Source organism: Photinus pyralis, unplaced genomic scaffold (assembly GCF_008802855.1).
Source record: "Photinus pyralis isolate 1611_PpyrPB1 unplaced genomic scaffold, Ppyr1.3 Ppyr1.4_LG5, whole genome shotgun sequence".
Classification (NCBI taxonomy): Eukaryota; Metazoa; Arthropoda; class Insecta; order Coleoptera; family Lampyridae; genus Photinus; species Photinus pyralis.
This window is the reverse complement of record NW_022170596.1, coordinates 41562139-41579171: the sequence shown is the minus strand read 5'-3', so window position 1 is coordinate 41579171 and position 17033 is coordinate 41562139. Positions and strand designations below refer to the sequence as shown.

At 35.1% G+C, this 17033-nt stretch overlaps 1 protein-coding gene across 1 annotated transcript in view; it reads left to right on the top strand.

Annotated features, from left to right (window-relative positions):
- Positions 1–17033, top strand: part of LOC116172765 (pleckstrin homology domain-containing family G member 5) — an 85523-nt gene that overhangs the window by 65964 nt on the left and 2526 nt on the right. The window contains exons 3-16 of the mRNA XM_031490029.1: positions 604–704; positions 5956–6104; positions 6154–6227; positions 6276–6419; positions 6475–6625; positions 11337–11431; positions 11483–11823; positions 11876–11996; positions 13935–14045; positions 14099–14245; positions 14999–15226; positions 15274–15479; positions 15525–16042; positions 16722–16843. Of these exons, the coding sequence (XP_031345889.1) occupies positions 604–704; positions 5956–6104; positions 6154–6227; positions 6276–6419; positions 6475–6625; positions 11337–11431; positions 11483–11823; positions 11876–11996; positions 13935–14045; positions 14099–14245; positions 14999–15226; positions 15274–15479; positions 15525–16042; positions 16722–16843 (2508 nt within the window). The remainder of the gene's footprint in view (positions 1–603; positions 705–5955; positions 6105–6153; positions 6228–6275; positions 6420–6474; positions 6626–11336; positions 11432–11482; positions 11824–11875; positions 11997–13934; positions 14046–14098; positions 14246–14998; positions 15227–15273; positions 15480–15524; positions 16043–16721; positions 16844–17033) is intronic.

Genomic DNA, 17033 nt, shown 5'->3' with positions numbered 1-17033 from the left:
TGAATTTTTATCAGGTTTTTCGGTTAAGTAAGTCGAGGTAAGAAGAAATTCCTCCAATCCATTTTCTATTTTCGATTCGCACTTTTGTAGGTAGGTGACCGTATTACTTATTCACAGCTTTTACTGAAAACAGCAGTTTTAATGTAGTAGTTGAAACATCAGGTGCCAACAATACCTTGTTAATTTCTTAGTGGAATGTTGATTAGGTTGAACATGCAACACTTGATTAATTACTTTGTAGAGTAATTGGCATTGTAAATGACATTATTTTATATGAAATTCTTATCCTCTAAAAAGCTTCATGGGAATTTTAATAAACCGCGTAGCTTAGTGATTTCGATTAACATTTTCGCATTATTTGAAATTGCTCTAGTCCTAAATCCTTCAATCTATAATATCTCATTTGATTAACTCAGGCCAAATAAGTATGAAACTGAGTTATTATATTTCCAATAAAAACGACATAAAAAACGGATCTTTGATTTTCTAATTTATAAAACCGCGACCCATAAAATTAAATCTGCGTTTCACTTATCGATTTACTACCGCTGCAGAAAAGTTGGAAATTGAGTTTTTCTGATCGTAATTTTTTCTTTGTTACAGAAATCGAGCAGCGAATGCTACAGCGTTAATTTTGAAGTTGGAGATGAAACTACATGGGATAATGAGTTATTTTTCCCTGCAGTTCGAGGCGTTACTATAAAGTAAGCATAATTTATAGTTGCACTTTTTTTGCAAAATCCAATCTACTGCTACTGCCAATATTTTTTTTAAGTTGAACGTCGAATGTATGTATAGCATAAGGTTAGGCTATGTTGTTGGAAAAGTTAGTTTTAAAGCTTGTCATTGTTTTCAGTTTTAACAATCAAAACTAAGAAGGATTCAAATTGTACAACAAAGGAATTATCTAACAGGATTACTCATAAAAACTTGTATTGTTAAATGTCAACAATTCAAAAGTTACACGAATCGAAATAAGACCGATTAGCAAATTATCAAGCCCAATCAACAAACGTTCCTAAAACTGTAGGTGCATTAGCAATTTCAAATTTGAATGCATCTCTGAACAAGCCTAATTCAAAAAGTAGGTAATCATTTCTGTTATTTCCTCCCTTTTATTTTGTAATCCAATTAAAATCGACATGTTGTAAAAGCGAAGGCTACCGATAATGATCTAATTTTCTTTCGTTCGTGTCTTTTGATTTTAGATGTAATGTAGTGTTTCTCTTATGTTAGAAAATGTGGAGCGTCCCAAATTATAACTTTCTTTACGAATTTTAAAAACACGGTTTAGTGGTCCGAAAATTTCGGTTTAGTATGGAGTGAAGCGAAAAAGCTTTTGATGTATTTTGTTAAATAAATCCTAACAAAATTACATTTGACATACTCAAACAAGTATTGGTCGCAGTCATGGATAAATTTGAGAGAACTTCCCGCATGACTAAATGCAGGCGCCGTTTTAGTCATTGAGTACAGAATCCTTAATTTCGTGTTGAGGGGGTTCTTTTAAACATAAAACTTGTTATATTATGCCCCATGCGGGCTATCACGTTTACTGATCTAATTTGTTACTTCAAAATGCGCGGATGAAATTATAATTTGCCCTCCATTCCTCATTTTCCAATCAACAAACAAACGTTTTACGTTGCGGGCAAAGTTCAAATATTGCTGGTTTCCTTTTTGGAATCAAAAATGGCACATAACATTTTCCAGATAATAAATTTACGAATATACCCGAAGCAAAAATAGGCCCTGGCACGCAATTTTCTTTGTTTTTATTCATTTTCCACTAAATATGAAACAATAGAAATAATCCTTTTTCTGTGTCGTTCTGAATACCTACTAAACAAATTTTTAATCCAACTAGTGAAATTAAATGCAAAATTCCAAACAATGAACCAAAATACCCCAAATTCTTTGTTTGGATCAATAAATACAGTACAAAATCTGTTTTGTGCAAATAATTTTCACGGACCGATTTCTTTAGGAATATTAAATTTGCTTTGAACAAAATTTCTTATGCAAATTCCTAAAAATAACGGACATCTACTTTATACAACTCAATAAATTTAAATGCGGTTCCCGTTAGAAATATGGTAACAGACCGCTTCGATGGTATTCCGTGATGAATGCAAAATGAAATGCCCCTACGTATTGCGAACCCGAGCAAACCGGCTTCAATGTCGCGAAAGTAATAATCGAGATCGTGACTATGCACAGGAATAAAAGGCCAATATGCCCGATGTGTCGATATTAATTTTTGGCAATTTATTAAGTAGGTCTTGTTGCAGGAAAAATGCACCGATTAGTTGTCTTTAAATTCCCTTTCGTATGCTGTTGTATACAAATTAGATTTATCGCATAATGCGCTGTCCAATGTCGTCACTGAACATTAAGAAACTTGCTTTTAACCAGGCGTTACTGTTAACTATCCCAAAACACTTCTTTGTTTATCACGACGAATTTGAATATCAGGTAATTTACTTGCGGTTTGGTTTTAAAAGCAATTTTCCGACTGGAAAAGGTTCCTTTACGTAAATTTTTTCAATCGTAAATAAACGGCCTTATTACGAATCGTCCAGGAATTTATCGTAATCCGTCTATTGGTACGCGACGGTTTCCGAAGATCAAGAAAAATAAATTTTCAACGATAGAAAACGCACAAACAGTGCACGTCATCGCTCGCGAAGTAGTCTTCGAATATCGTGCCCTCCCACTTTTTTCGTTATTTTAATCTCGCCCACAAGAAAATCGAAAAGGGACTTATTTCTGAACACAAATGACCTCGACTGGCGTCTCTAACAACCAATAGAAAACTCGCATTTCCGTCACGTGCTAGGCTTTAAACAGAACAGAACGAAACTTTCTGAAATACGTTTCTCGTCATCGCCAGACATACCTTTGTTCACGTTCGCTATAAAGCGGTCCATGTGAAAATTTCCCTATGTTGACTAATATACAAATTCAAAACTAAATTTTTAAAAACAACCAAGCCTTAATCCTGAAAATCAAACACTTGGCACTCTCTCGTTTGAGCTGATTGACGGCAGGCAGTAAATACAAATTTTAAAGTGAAATGATTGAGTATATTGACAAGCTAAAAAATCAATCCAGGTTGCACCTCCTCTTACATTTTTCTGACTTGGGTGTTTGACGGTTACGAGCCTATGTTGTGACCTCGTTTCTTTCCCCGTATTTAACGCTCAATAACAAGAATAAATATGGCAATGTTATAGAAAAAACAATCACCTTATAGGTAACACAATTAAATTAAATTAAACGATACAATTTTGCTTCATTCAACCAATTTAAAAAGATCGATTGAAATTTAAAGGATTACTTTACCTCAATTGTAGCGTTTTCTAGAATGGAATGGTTTCCCTATGGTACAAATCAGTAGTGGGTTTCTCAAAAAGATGATACCTTAAAGCTGAACAATATGGAATGAAACCTAGATCTTTGGAAAGAATACTGCCGCTGGATTTTTTTATACGATTACCTCCTCAACCAACTCTATGCTTTCGCCATATAATTTATCAAAAGCACACTGTTTATTGAAACACTGGTTTAACCGAAAGACTTTACATTTACTGACTAAACCTAAAATCCGGTTAATTTACCTCCCCACGTTATCACGGAGATTTTCTTTCCGTAGAATTATTTTAAAGTGGTTAACACTTCCGTACACATAATTTGCGCGGATTTTTCGAATTCGTTTATTCACAGTCCGTCGATTTTGGACTGACGAACGGCTTTTGCGCTAACTATAATTACTGGCTCTGTAGCGTTTTATTACAAAATACAGGAAAAGGAACTATTTTTTATTTTTGAAATATAAACAGAATGTCAATTATTAATTATTCAATTTTTATAACCTAGACAACCACCTATCTTGTTTTTCTAGGATTTATCGATTTGCGTTAATGGTCGCCACAGTACTCCCCCCTCCGCTAACACTTTCACGCTTATAGTCGGAAAAAAAACTATTTAGGACCACGCACTTGACGCTCTGGGCGTTCAAAACCGAATGCCCTACTGCTATTTCTCCTGGACGCGTCCCTACTCTTGTTCAATCTAACACGCCTACAAAATGGTACTGATAGTGGCCATATCTAATCGTTAACCAATCGACTTCGCGTCCTTAAGAGTCTTCTGTACCCACTGCACCCAATGTAAATTTCCATAAGAGCGCCCGCCATAAAAACTCAAGTTGTTTATCAAAAAATAAATTTTTTTAAGAGCTATTTTATAAATTTAGACCTTTATCTACAAAATGTTCGGACTATTTTTTTTAAAAAGTGTATAGCAACTGAATATCGATTTTTTAAAGATTAGCTGTTTTGCACCGATTATTGCGCTAATCTGTTTCATTTTTTTACTCGCGATCAAGGCGATTTTTGGAAAAAGTAAACCGACAGTTTTTTAGATAAGTTACTTCTTAAACATTACCCCAAAAAATGAAATCATATTTTTTGTAAATAAAGTCTGTATCTTGGCGGGCGGTAAATCAACAATTTCAGTGTAACAAGTGGCGCCGCTGCTCAGTGTCAGCGGGAACTAACTAAGGACCAAGACAGGAGTTGACAAAGCAAAAATATCATCTTGTATCTTGCAACTATAATCATCTATATACTATAATGTAAAAAAATTGCGCTTGGGTAAAGAAGACTCTTAACCTAATCAAGTGCATAGAAATGTCATCTATCAAAACCCACCAGATCTCAAGATCATAATGAGTAATTCTGATTTAGCTGTTTTGGTCACGTACAAGACATAAAGATTGTGTTACGGCCCGTCAGACTGGCGCTAATAACTTTTCCTGAGGCATTAGTTAGCCACGACGCATCCGGTAGTCAACGGCTCACTTTCCATTGAACTGAAAAATTTGAAAAGAATAAAATTTTGGAATAAACAGTCCTCCTGTATACTCTTCCTAGTACCTAACACCTCAAAATTAGATACCCTAACCAAATTCAACTTTTTTACACTATTAGTTTGGAAACTCACTTAAAAATCGGTTGAACTACCAAAATCTCATAACAACGCGCTTACACACATGTGCCCTAATTACCTTCGTAAAAAAATAAAAATCTTAAAACGCTTTAGCGGTCACCCGCTACGTGCTACGTAAGCAGTTTAATCATATTGCACATTTTAACGGTGTAGTTACAATTGTAATAGTTTCGTTGTTCTGTTCGTGAAATTCTCAACGTTTTATTCGTCTTTTTTGTAGTACGTCTGTAGACCTACCTTTTCGTACTTTCACTTCAGGCTAGCTCACGTAAAAATGGGTTAAGGATAGGAGACAATTTAGTTAATTTCTCTTGTGTAATCAAAATTTGGAAAAATACTAACTCAAAATTTTATAGTGCAATGTGTTTTGGAAAGTTTATGCAACTTCCATATAGGCCTATCTTTGAAATCGAAAGCTTTTTTACTCCTTCTGTACGACTGACAAGCTCATTAAAACATTTAAAGAACAAATCCTTAAATAACCTCTCTAAAACGAACAACAAAAAAACTCCTGCCCAATGAAATATCTTAAAATAAGGAGACAAGTGATACATTTTGTGTCGCCTTATGGTTTTTGGAGTTAGTTTGAGATTTTTGATTTTTTATGAGTAAGAGACAGTTTAAGGATAAACTCCCGTTTGTTTTAATTTGCCGTTTTCAAAATCTCTTTAGGTTTTCTGCGCTTTTAAAAACAAGAGGGGGGTACTGTAACGGTAGCTTTTAATTGGGAATTATTTCGTCGAATTTTAATGGATTTACAATTTTGGAGATTATTTAGGGATGGTTATAAGTTTGATAGTAGAAAGTATATAGGGTGGTCGAAGTATAGGATTGGCAATTTGTTGTCATTTTGTTGTTGCAATATTGAAACTGTGTTACTATTTAACCTTGATTTTTACAGTAGAGTGCTGACTTCCACTTACTATGATTTACTTTTCACAGGGACTCTTTATCGAAACTATGCGAACTTCGAAACATCGACCTATCCTCCTGTGACGCATGGCTGCAAGATAAAAGTAGCAATACAAACACTTGGGTATCATTTACACAAGACACGGCCAGTCTCGTAGGCAAACACATTAGAATAACTGGTACGTATTAAAAATCCTTCCTTTCTCTTATAAAGTGTCCCACATTTAGCAAAAGATGGGTCAGGCAACAGAAAATCGTCAACGTCCGTTTATGGTGGTCACTCCAGAAAGCCGTCTAATTCCGTAAGGCTGCTCAAAACGACCTCCTAGACTAAGACTTTCTATTTTCAGAACAACAAATCGCGATCAAGTAGTTTCTTTAATTCCAGTATGGAGGAGAGCAATACTAACCCTAACACTTCGCTGGCCCCGGAAACCGACGCCAGTAAAAAACAAGGGAAGCAACGATGGTCGGGTTTCTTTGGGAATACAAAGGTACGTTTTGCCAGTTACGGGACACAAAAACTGATAACAAATACCCGCGTTGCAGGACACGCGAATGGAATTGCTGGCGGAGCAGTTGAATAATTACGCGAAAAATGGCATTCCGAACTGCCAAATATATCCGCAAGGTCAATGTGAATCGATCGACGCTTTGTATAGACTTGAAGGCGATTGGAGAATGCTGATCGATCATACAGGTGAGTTCATTGCAATTAGAGAGGGGGTTGAAGTGTTATCAATCAGTAATCACAATAAAATATTAACGGGGTGCGTCAGTGGAGCTCTTTAATTAAGTCATCTTTGACAAGGAAAGAGATGCGAGATTTATTGTAGAATATCCGTCTGCCAACCACCCCTTGGCGTAAAATCAAAACGCGAATGTATTAAAATTTGAAGTTTGAGATAAGAAAGTTTTATCTGAAGGTAAAATTTATAAATGCGTGGCCTTATTTCGATTTGAGAGGGCGAGTTTCAAAGACATTACCAATTAAATTCAGATTGCATTAACGGAAGCTTAAAAGCAACGGTTTCTGCTAATTTAACTTTGCGTGTGGATCAATCTTAACTTGGAATGAATTTATTTCTCTTCGGATGATTATTTACGATTGCATGTAGGTACATTTGTTCTTCGGAATAAATTTACGAATGTCTGGAAAAATTAGGTCATAATAGGTTTAACACTGGTCATCATTGTCAATATAAAAACAATTTTCAATCAAATTGGAACGTTGTTATCATTTAATATAACCCATTCCAGAGAGGTCGACATACCTTCTCAGATGGACGATGCGGTACATTCCAAGAAAAAAAAATATTTTCCGGTCATAAATAGTATCTAAGTACTCCAGTAGGTAGTTGTTTGTAACTGGCTATACTCTCTAACCATTATCTCGTAAAAGTTGGTTATTGGAGCAAAATGCGTTGAAAGAAATAAAAGAGCTTTAATAGTCTCTCGCTGAAAGTTAATTAAATTAATGGAATCATTGCATAACCACAGCTTTTCTAATACTACTTAGAAGCTCTTGTCTCTTCCATCAAAGGCCCTTAAATTATAGCCGACAAATAAGTAAACATAATTAAAATTGATTGGCAAGGTTTAACTTATAATGAAATTTGGCTTGTCTAACAAGTTCGCTCTTCTATCAATAAATTTTGTCGGCAAATCCCCAACATTCACTATATACGTCATTAGAAATGTTGCCTGTAATTTCGGATGGTGTCAAAAAGAGAAGAACTCTCTCCCAAATGGCGTCGCAAAGTTTGTGACAGGGACCATTCCTGTTCAAAGCAGCTAGTTAATTCAATTCTAGTTGTTAAATGCTAATTGTACAGCAGAGGTGGCGAAATATTCCTGGTCTACGTATCTCGCGAAAAGTTGCTAAATTATAGTCAAACACATTAACATTTTGGTTTACCATTTACTTTTTCGATTATTTAAAGAAAAAGCCAAAATATACTTTTACAATACCACATACCAGTGGAGTAATAGTAAATTATCCTAAAACATTGTTACGGAAAGATAAGGAGCATTTGTTAGAATTTTATTTTGGCCATGGGCCAGTCGACATGACGGTATAGTTTGGGGGTACCAATTTTCCTTTTTACAGTGATTATACAGGTTTATTAGGATGCCAAAGAACCATCTCAAAGCGGTAGCTAATAGAAATGGCGGTCAATCAAAGATGGCGGATGTTAAGTTTTATAAAATCAACTATATCTCTGGAATTATTGATCCAATTTCATTATTTTTTTTAAATGAAAGCTCTTTATATGTGCTATAAATATTGTTATAAGTACTTTTTCGATAAAATCAACTGGTAATAAGTAATTTAAAAAATGTTTTTTTTTAAATTTTTTTCCGAATTTTCTTTACTGCCTGTATTAATACGCAATAAATGGTAAAATTATGCGCATATATATGCAGAATATTAGTGAAAAATATGCAAACAGTTTTGATATATATGCACACATACAAAACTATACATGTTGCATAATTTTTAATAAATAAAGGAATTACGATAAATGTTTCTCTAAGTTTTCTGCACGAAATGATTGCCTCCTGTCGCTAAGAATTAATTTATAAGCACTAAGCAGAGAAACTTCTCTCTACATCAACAAAAGTAATATGTGCATTAGAAAACGACAAACTATTGGGAGCAATTTCCAAACCTTCCACAATATCATCCATTAACACCGTAGAGAAAGAGAAAGATAGAATATATAGTTTGGAAATGGTGAAATTAAACATCAATGAAATCAAGAAATCTTCCTTCCAGCTATTGCAGTATGTTTCATGATCGCGTCCGTTATAAAAATCCGCAAAAATGTATTAAAAATTCAAATTAAAATCGATTAAATCTAACAAAAATTTAAATACATCTTAAAATATGCAAAAATAAATTCGGTTTTATCGCAAATGTTGCAAATCGAAAATACACAAAATCTCATAAGAAGTACAACCAAAAATAAACGATATTCATTTTGCATATAAGTATTCACAGCTTTAGCTGATCAACAAATTGAATTAAAATTAAAATAAAATAAGTGCTTCCAAACATCAAGAAGATGGTGAAAATATGCAAAAATATGCGTATCATATGTGGAGAGATTTCACCTTTTAGTGAAATTGCACTCTCCAAAATACAGGCAATCTTAGGCAGTGTTATACAACGTTGCATTACAAGAATTTTCACCGTCTTACTAAATACAAAAATCATTGCAGTTACGTCTAGAAATATATAATTGTAGCTGAAGAGGCATGATCAAATACCAAATGCGGATGAAATTGGTATGTGCGGATTATGTTCCTATAACTTCTCTACTTTAATTGAACTTGTATCTCAATTTGGACGACACAGGATTCGTTGTAATTACAGATGTAAAATTGGCTCTTTAATGGTGAAAAAACTCCCTTTAACGAGTACTGGGAAAACCTTAAATAAAGTCTTATTAAGCGACGCCTGCTCGATAAACACAGCACTTCCACTAACTTCTTTGTAAATCGTGAAACGCGTTTCCACTTTAAACAAAAACTTTACAAATGACAAGACTGACTGCCTCTCAATAAATACGATCAAATACGGCTTTAAGCCATAACGTCAGCAAAGAGTTTGTTAATATTGATGGAAAAGTGTATATTGTGCCAGATAATTTGACATAGATTATGTGAAAACAAAAAATACATTGGAAAATTGTACGTCAAAATCAAAGAGATGCTATTCCGGAAGCAGCAAAGAAGATGAAAGATAACCCTAAGTTTGGCTTCCATATCACCTCATATAGAATTACCAAGCTGGTTCTTGACAACTACCATTATGTAATGCTAATAACTTAAAGTGTACAAGCGCATGCAAACTGCCAACTTATGGAAACGTCACTGAAGAAAAAGAAGAAGTAACAGATTTTAGTGTATATGAAACTTTTGAAAGTATCGAAGGGGTTGATTTAGTTTTCATTAAATGTTAAGAGTTAAAAAAATTCCGTCCGTTTACTTCATGCATTAGTTACTACATAATTGTTGATTTTATTGGAAATGTGGTTATAACAATATTGTAGCACACACAAAAACTTTCATTTAAGAAAATGATGAAATCGGACCAATCGTTCTAACAGATAGCTACCACTTTGAGATGGCAATTATGGTTTTTTTTACATCCTAATATATGTGTCTTACCGTGGTAAAAAGGAAAATTGGTACCTCCAAATTATACCATTTCCTTAAATTTAGCCAGACTATAGGTGTTTGTAAGAATTTATTGTCGGTCGTTATTTAATATGTAAACAGATGTTCGTAGGTGTTGCGCTTTAGATAAGAATTATGCGGATTTTTAACATAATAATAAATAAGTGGAAACCGAGGTGGAAACGGACATGAAAAAGAGAGGGATAATAGCATAACGCCATAACATACAAGAGGGAATGTTTTAACAGGGCCTTTCGCCTTTGGCCGTTTGTGAGAATGTGTCCGCTGCATATTGGAGTTTTCGGATGTACGGAAAGTCAAGTGTGGACGTGTTACTTAATTACTTGAAGTTGTATTTTCAAGTAGTCAGTTTCCGGTTAGTAAATGCAAGTTTGTTAATTAAAGATTTTTGATTAATACGTCGTGGTGAAAGAAAAGAAATTAAGTGTTACTAAGTAAGTGGGTTTCCGGAGAAGAGGCTTTGAATTTTGAATTTTATAACATGTTTGGCGCATCTACTTGGCCTCTGATTATTTTAAATTAATGTGAGAGTAATTACATTGAAGAAAGTATAGGGCGGGGTAAAAAAAACTCCCTTATTAGGGAAGCTAATAAAAACCGAACTTAGTTAGATAAGGAATTTTCATTTTTATTAACCAAGAGCACACATAATGCTCAATATTCACCATATTATATCGCGTTGTAATTGGTTTTCAAGGGGCGTGCAACTTTTGCGCTGGCTATGGATCTGCCGTTATTTTTATCGGAATTGTTTTGGACATTTTCTCAATTTTTACGCTGACGCACCGTTTAATTACTGAACTGAACTGATGTGGAAGTAAAACTACCCGTTCAAAAATGAGCCATCGAAAAACTCATAATTTAGGTTCGTAGTTGGTCTCCTTTCTATAAAAAAATGTTACAAAGGCTTATAGGATATTTTAAATCCAGTGTCCTATCTATTTAAAGGTGGATAATTTCTCTTTAGATGTAATACTTGTTACATACCACCACTACTTTGTATCTCAGACACGCCACTAATTATGTTGTTCCCTGTTGTAACTAAATAATATGATTTGCATGCGAAATGACAGTCTAAAGGTGGTTAGGTGCTTAAATACACATGCATCATCACAAGAACGGGGTCTTTGAATATAACCCAAAAAAATATGATACAATAAAATTTTATTATGCCAGATTTATGTAACACTTCACTTTGTTTGCAGATCTAAACGAAAAGTTGCAGCAGCAGCAAACAGCTTTATGGGAATTAATTAAAACGGAAGTCGCCTACATAAAAACCTTAAAGGTTGTAACAGATGTAAGTATTACAATTAAATTTTGTAAAGCTTAACGTTGACATCCATTGTAGTTATTTTTGGCTTGTCTGAAAAATTTACAATCTGCCAATTTACTGAAAGAAATCGATACCGAGAAATTATTTTCGAATATTACCGAAATCCTCGACGCGAATGTATTATTTTGGAGAAACTGCATTTTCCCATTAGTTCGAGATATGCGAAAGTATAAGCAACCGCCGTGTATTGAAAATATGTTGCAGGGTTTTCTTAAGATAAGCGACACTTTCCAAGCGTATTTTAGGTACTGTGCCGAACAGGCACGCTGTCAGCATTACTGTAGGGAAAACCATACACACAACGAATTATTTACGGCTTATTTAGTATGGTGTGAAACGCAGAAAGAATGCAATAGGTAAGTGTAGGTGCTTCATCTACAACCATCAAATTTACCCCTCCCTCGTCAGGTTAAGGTTAATGGATATATTAGTACAACCGATGCAAAGACTGACTAAGTATGGTTTACTTTTGAAAGCTATATTGAAAAATACAGATGATGACGTGGAAAGGGATAATTTAAACTTAATGGTATGTATTCTCCGCCTCTTTGAAATGTGCTGTATTCAAACTGCTTTGATTCATTGACGGTACCACCGTATATCTACACGAATGTGACTTTTTATAAAATATTTCGAATATTTTACGAAAAATAATCCCCACTTTCGTTTACATTTCTCCTAATTTCAATTTTTTTACTCAAAATTCGGTACTAAAATCCTACGTATCCTACCTAAGTGGCCACTCCTTTATCTAATTTAACCCTCTTTTAACTATTTAAACACAAACGTAATTTTAAAAAAAGAATATTTTGAACCCAGCTATAAGGTATTCATTATTTAAGGTTAAAATTCAACTGAATAATTTTAATCCCTTCTAGATGGATCCCCACATAAAACATACACCAGATGTTTTTATTACCTACTACCTATATTCAACGGACAATTCGTTTGGCCTTTATGAAATTTTACTTGATTGCCAAAAATTACATAATCCGTCGGGAGACGAAAAATTTTTTGAATTTGAGTCAATTTTGATACCCTGAGCATTTATGGACGACCGTGAACTGGAAATATGTTCCACGGCTTAACTGAATTTTTGTCTTGCACTTCGACGCGTGTGCTATTGCGGTTCCGAATTTAATTTTCCGCCACCAACCAATTACACACTACGCGCACTCGCCACTCGGTGTGAAAGCGATCGTGTCTTGGTGCCAATTTTTTCTACGGTTTCACGCGTATTTTTTTAGTGCCAAACTTTAAACACGAACAAGTGCTACCGTGACCTCGTGCCTAACCTCTCTACAGCTCAACCCCGGACTTCCAACTCCTATTACCTTTATTTTTTCGAAATTGCCCCCATCGCTCATTTCCAAGAGTATTCATTTCTTTTAACCAATTAAATCTCCAGAAACCCCAAATGCCAGATACCTTGAACCTGCATTGACGGAGAATTCCCACATATTCCACAAAAAAAAACAACGAGCGGATATGATTCAGCAGGACTGCCATGTACTTCTAATTAATCTTATGGCGCGAAAGTCTGACGCTTCTAATTTTTATACGCAAGTATACAGCCGGATCGTAATCGGAAACCCTTCGCCCAAAAAATTTAAATAAATTAACCAAGCCCCATTACCAGGCTCCCGTTACAGTATCCCCTCCTTGTTTTTAAACTAATTACTTTGATTATTTTGAAGGCAAATAAATGAGAGCGTGTTCCCTAAACTAACCTAATCAAGAATCTAAACCTTTCTATCTAAAAAAAAATGATTCCCTTTGAACTCGAACTTTGAATCGAATGAATACCGTTTTTCTAAAATTCTTTCTGCGTCGTTCTACAGTCCTCTGAAATTTGATTCTTGTGTCTTAAGATCTTCATGTGATTCAGCTAAATTTTCCTATAATTCTCCTACCATATTCGTCATTTTTGCAATGCTCTTCTGCCAGCCTAACTTTCCTAGACTGATTGAGTGGCACTCCATTATTTCTGTCTCTTCATTGTCTGCTGGTCCACTGTCGTAGTCTTAATTTTCATCCTCATTAATTTGTTGTACTTGTTGAACTAATTTACTTAATTTCTTCTGTTCCCTTCCGTTTGTTCCTATTTCTCTTCTCCTTATTTCTTCGTCAATTTTTTCATTAAAATACTTCTGAAGATCATAACTTCTTTTCAAAATACATGATGCAGATGCATCCTGCAATTAGTGGACACACGTTCTCTTCTTGTTGGGTACTTTCTAGTTGTTTCTGTTTGCCAAATATCAGGCTTGTTCGGCAATACTTGCCTCGCGGTGGTCCGCAGGTCTCATTTTCTTCTTGGCTTGTGTTCAGAACTTACAGAAGCTTGCCCGCTGTACGTTCTCAAGGCTATAGAGGTTCAGTTTATAACAATCGTCGCATATTTGTATTACCTAATCTAATTATCAATACCTAGACATTGTGAAATAAATTAACGTTCTCCTTTCAGATTAAGTCCGTAGACGATTTTGTAAATAGTGTAAATTTTAGTCTTAAGCAAAAGCAGGACAATGAACGTCTAAAGGGAATTATGGCAAGAATTGAGAGTTACGATGCAGTGGTTGGTATCAGCGGACCTTTGTGGTGTTGATTGCGCGTAACATAATGTTTTAGGAGTCTAAAGACGATGACCTGGAAAAATTATTGAAAGCATACAGTCAATTAGATTTAAACAAGCCAATGGTAGGATGTCCGGTGGAAAGAAAGCGTCACCTACTATTGGAAGGTGATCTTAAATTAAAAGACAGCGCGACGTCCAAGGTATGTACCTACCTACTTATTATACTTACTTCTAGAGGGAGCAGAAACAATATAGGCCGTTGGCACAAATCTATTTGGTTCAGTTTAATTCTAATCCTGGTGTACTAATGGCTAATATACCTATGACACTATACAATTGGGGTATAAACACACCCACTCTGCAACCAATCAAATGCTTTAACAGATGGGATCATAAATATCCTTGTTAACACCAGAGAACAGATAATAAAATAAAAACTCACATAAAAATTAATTAAAAATTAATATATCTATGAAATAATAATAAACCACCTTCTAAACATGTTTGCCAATACCTTAAGTAAAAAACACTAATGGCCGTTTGCACCGACAAATTTAAGCGGCGCTTAGCTTAAAATCCATGGCAACCATTGTCTCAATAATTGTTGCCATGGATTTTAAGCTACGCTTAAGCTAAGCTCCACTTAAATTTGTCGGTGCAAACGGCCATAAAAGCTTTACGCGCCAAATTTAAACTATCTAGTTATTTTGGGTCACCCAGTAGGTATAGGTAAACATGCTGGGGATGAACGTTGAAAATTTCGTGGTAAATATTTCAGAGGGCGAACTTATGCCGAGACGAATCGCCCCTACTAAAGCACATAGCTAATTAAATGCTCGGCCTGACAAATATTTACTAATGTATAGGCGAACCTTATTTTGTATTTATACAAAGCAAATCCAAAATACTTGTAATTACCTTGTCCTAACCTTAATAGTGAATTTTGTTTATAGATGGAGGTTCATTGTTTCCTATTAACCGACATGTTATTAGTATGTAAGCCGTCCACTAAGAAAGGTGGTGCCACAATGCGAATTATAAGACAGCCATATCTAATTGATCGGCTAGTAATTACCGAATTAACGAGAGAAACGCCAAGTCTGGCCGCTATATATAAGAATGAATTCGATTTACCAGTCGCTGCATTTATATTGCAAAATAACGATGCCAGAAAACTTAAGGTAATGTTCTTGTAGAGAAGTTCGTTTGTAGCTAACACCATTTCTAGAGCTGGAAGGATGGTATTGCCAAGGCTCAATATTTATATCTTCAGGCTAAGCAGATGAATTACATGGCAGATGAAAGTCTAGAAACTGATTTCAGCGCAGATTACAGTTTGGAGGGCGATTATCATAGTTTACAATTGATTCCACGTTCACCATTGGCATCCTCATCGCGCGCAAGCAGAGTATCAAGTTTAGCGCACAGCCACAGGTAGACGGGTGTTGAGGGTAAACAATGTTAACGTAAAGCTTTCAGCGGATCCGTTGAAATGAACGATCAATCGTCTGTTGGTTCAGCGAATCAGTCTAGAGCCGTTTCTGTGGAGAATGAAAATCGTACTGCATCCATATCAAGTGATGAAGGTGTTCAGCCATTGCCACCTGATAAAAGTCCAGTATCGCAGAAATTATCATTTAAGCATCGCCTATTCAACAAAACGCCCAACACATTATCAGTACAACCTTATGGAAGTTTAGGGCAAAGTTTACCTAACTTAACATTGGGCTCACCTAATGTCGGAACTCTAAGCTTAAATTTAAGTCAGAATACGTTATCCGTTCCGAGTTCTAAAAATTGTGCCCATTTATTGAGTCCGACGCATCGAGGGGTGTCGTATCCGCCGCCGTCGCCAACGCGAGGAAATCTTAAACGAGGACTTGCTATTTCGCAAAGCAAAAATCCTCCGTTACTGAAAACGCGACACGTAACTTCAACTGTTGGTATGACGACTACGAGTCAGGCGCCAGCAAGCTTCGATGTACCTGTTATCGCAGGTAAAGTAACCATTCACATATTAATAGAAATTGCTCATCGATGTTTTTTCATTTTAACAAACTAGAAGAAGAACATTGTGATGCGACGTAAATTCACTGTTTTGTGAGTCTTTTTATCACTATCATTCATGAACGTTCATTTCAAACTGTGTTAAATCACCCCCATTTATTGTAGTTCACTTTTTTAACTTACTCACTTAAATTTCTCTGTAACCTTTAGGAACGCTTCTATTTTTTTCCTAAACGCTACTTCTCGTTTATTCAGATTGTGGTTTTTTGTTTAACAAAACAAAGGCAAAGCTGTATTGCTCTAAATTTTGCACAATAAACAAGTAGTAACGTCTATATTGGGATACTACTCTTTTATTTTGCTAATGCACTATTTTATTGCTGCATAATTGTGAATTTTGAAGAAAGTCAAAAATTCTTTTTCGGAATCACTTAGAGCATACCTTTAGCTTCCAGCACTAGCGTATGTTTGAGCTATGTAGATGAATTTTATTTTTATTGAGGCCTATGAGCAGATTGTTTACAAAAGCCTTACTGATACTTTTGTAAAGGCTCTGCAATAAAAAAATTGCGGAGTTGCAATATTAGGCCTTAATTCTAGATTTACGGTCGATCGCTTTAAGTTAATTAAATGAGAGGTTCTAAGAATTATCACTTGTTTTTCTTACAGGCACATCCACTGACGATTCTTGTGAAAATTTTAGTCGGAGTCAGCATCGGCAAGCCATGTTAAAACGAGTTAGAAATGATAATAAAAGGTATCATACTGCAGGTGTTGTTGATGATATCAAGGTAAGATCTTTCATTTGTTTTTGATATTTTTACTTGCACTGAACAGAAAAATTCATTTTCCACCTTTTCCTACTGGATTCAGGTTCCAATTTGCTGTTGAAACACGTCATTATGAAGTATTCTTGTCGTGACACTTTCGTCATTCCTCGTCTTGAGTCTTGTCATCTTTAATGTGGTAGTGTACTTCTGT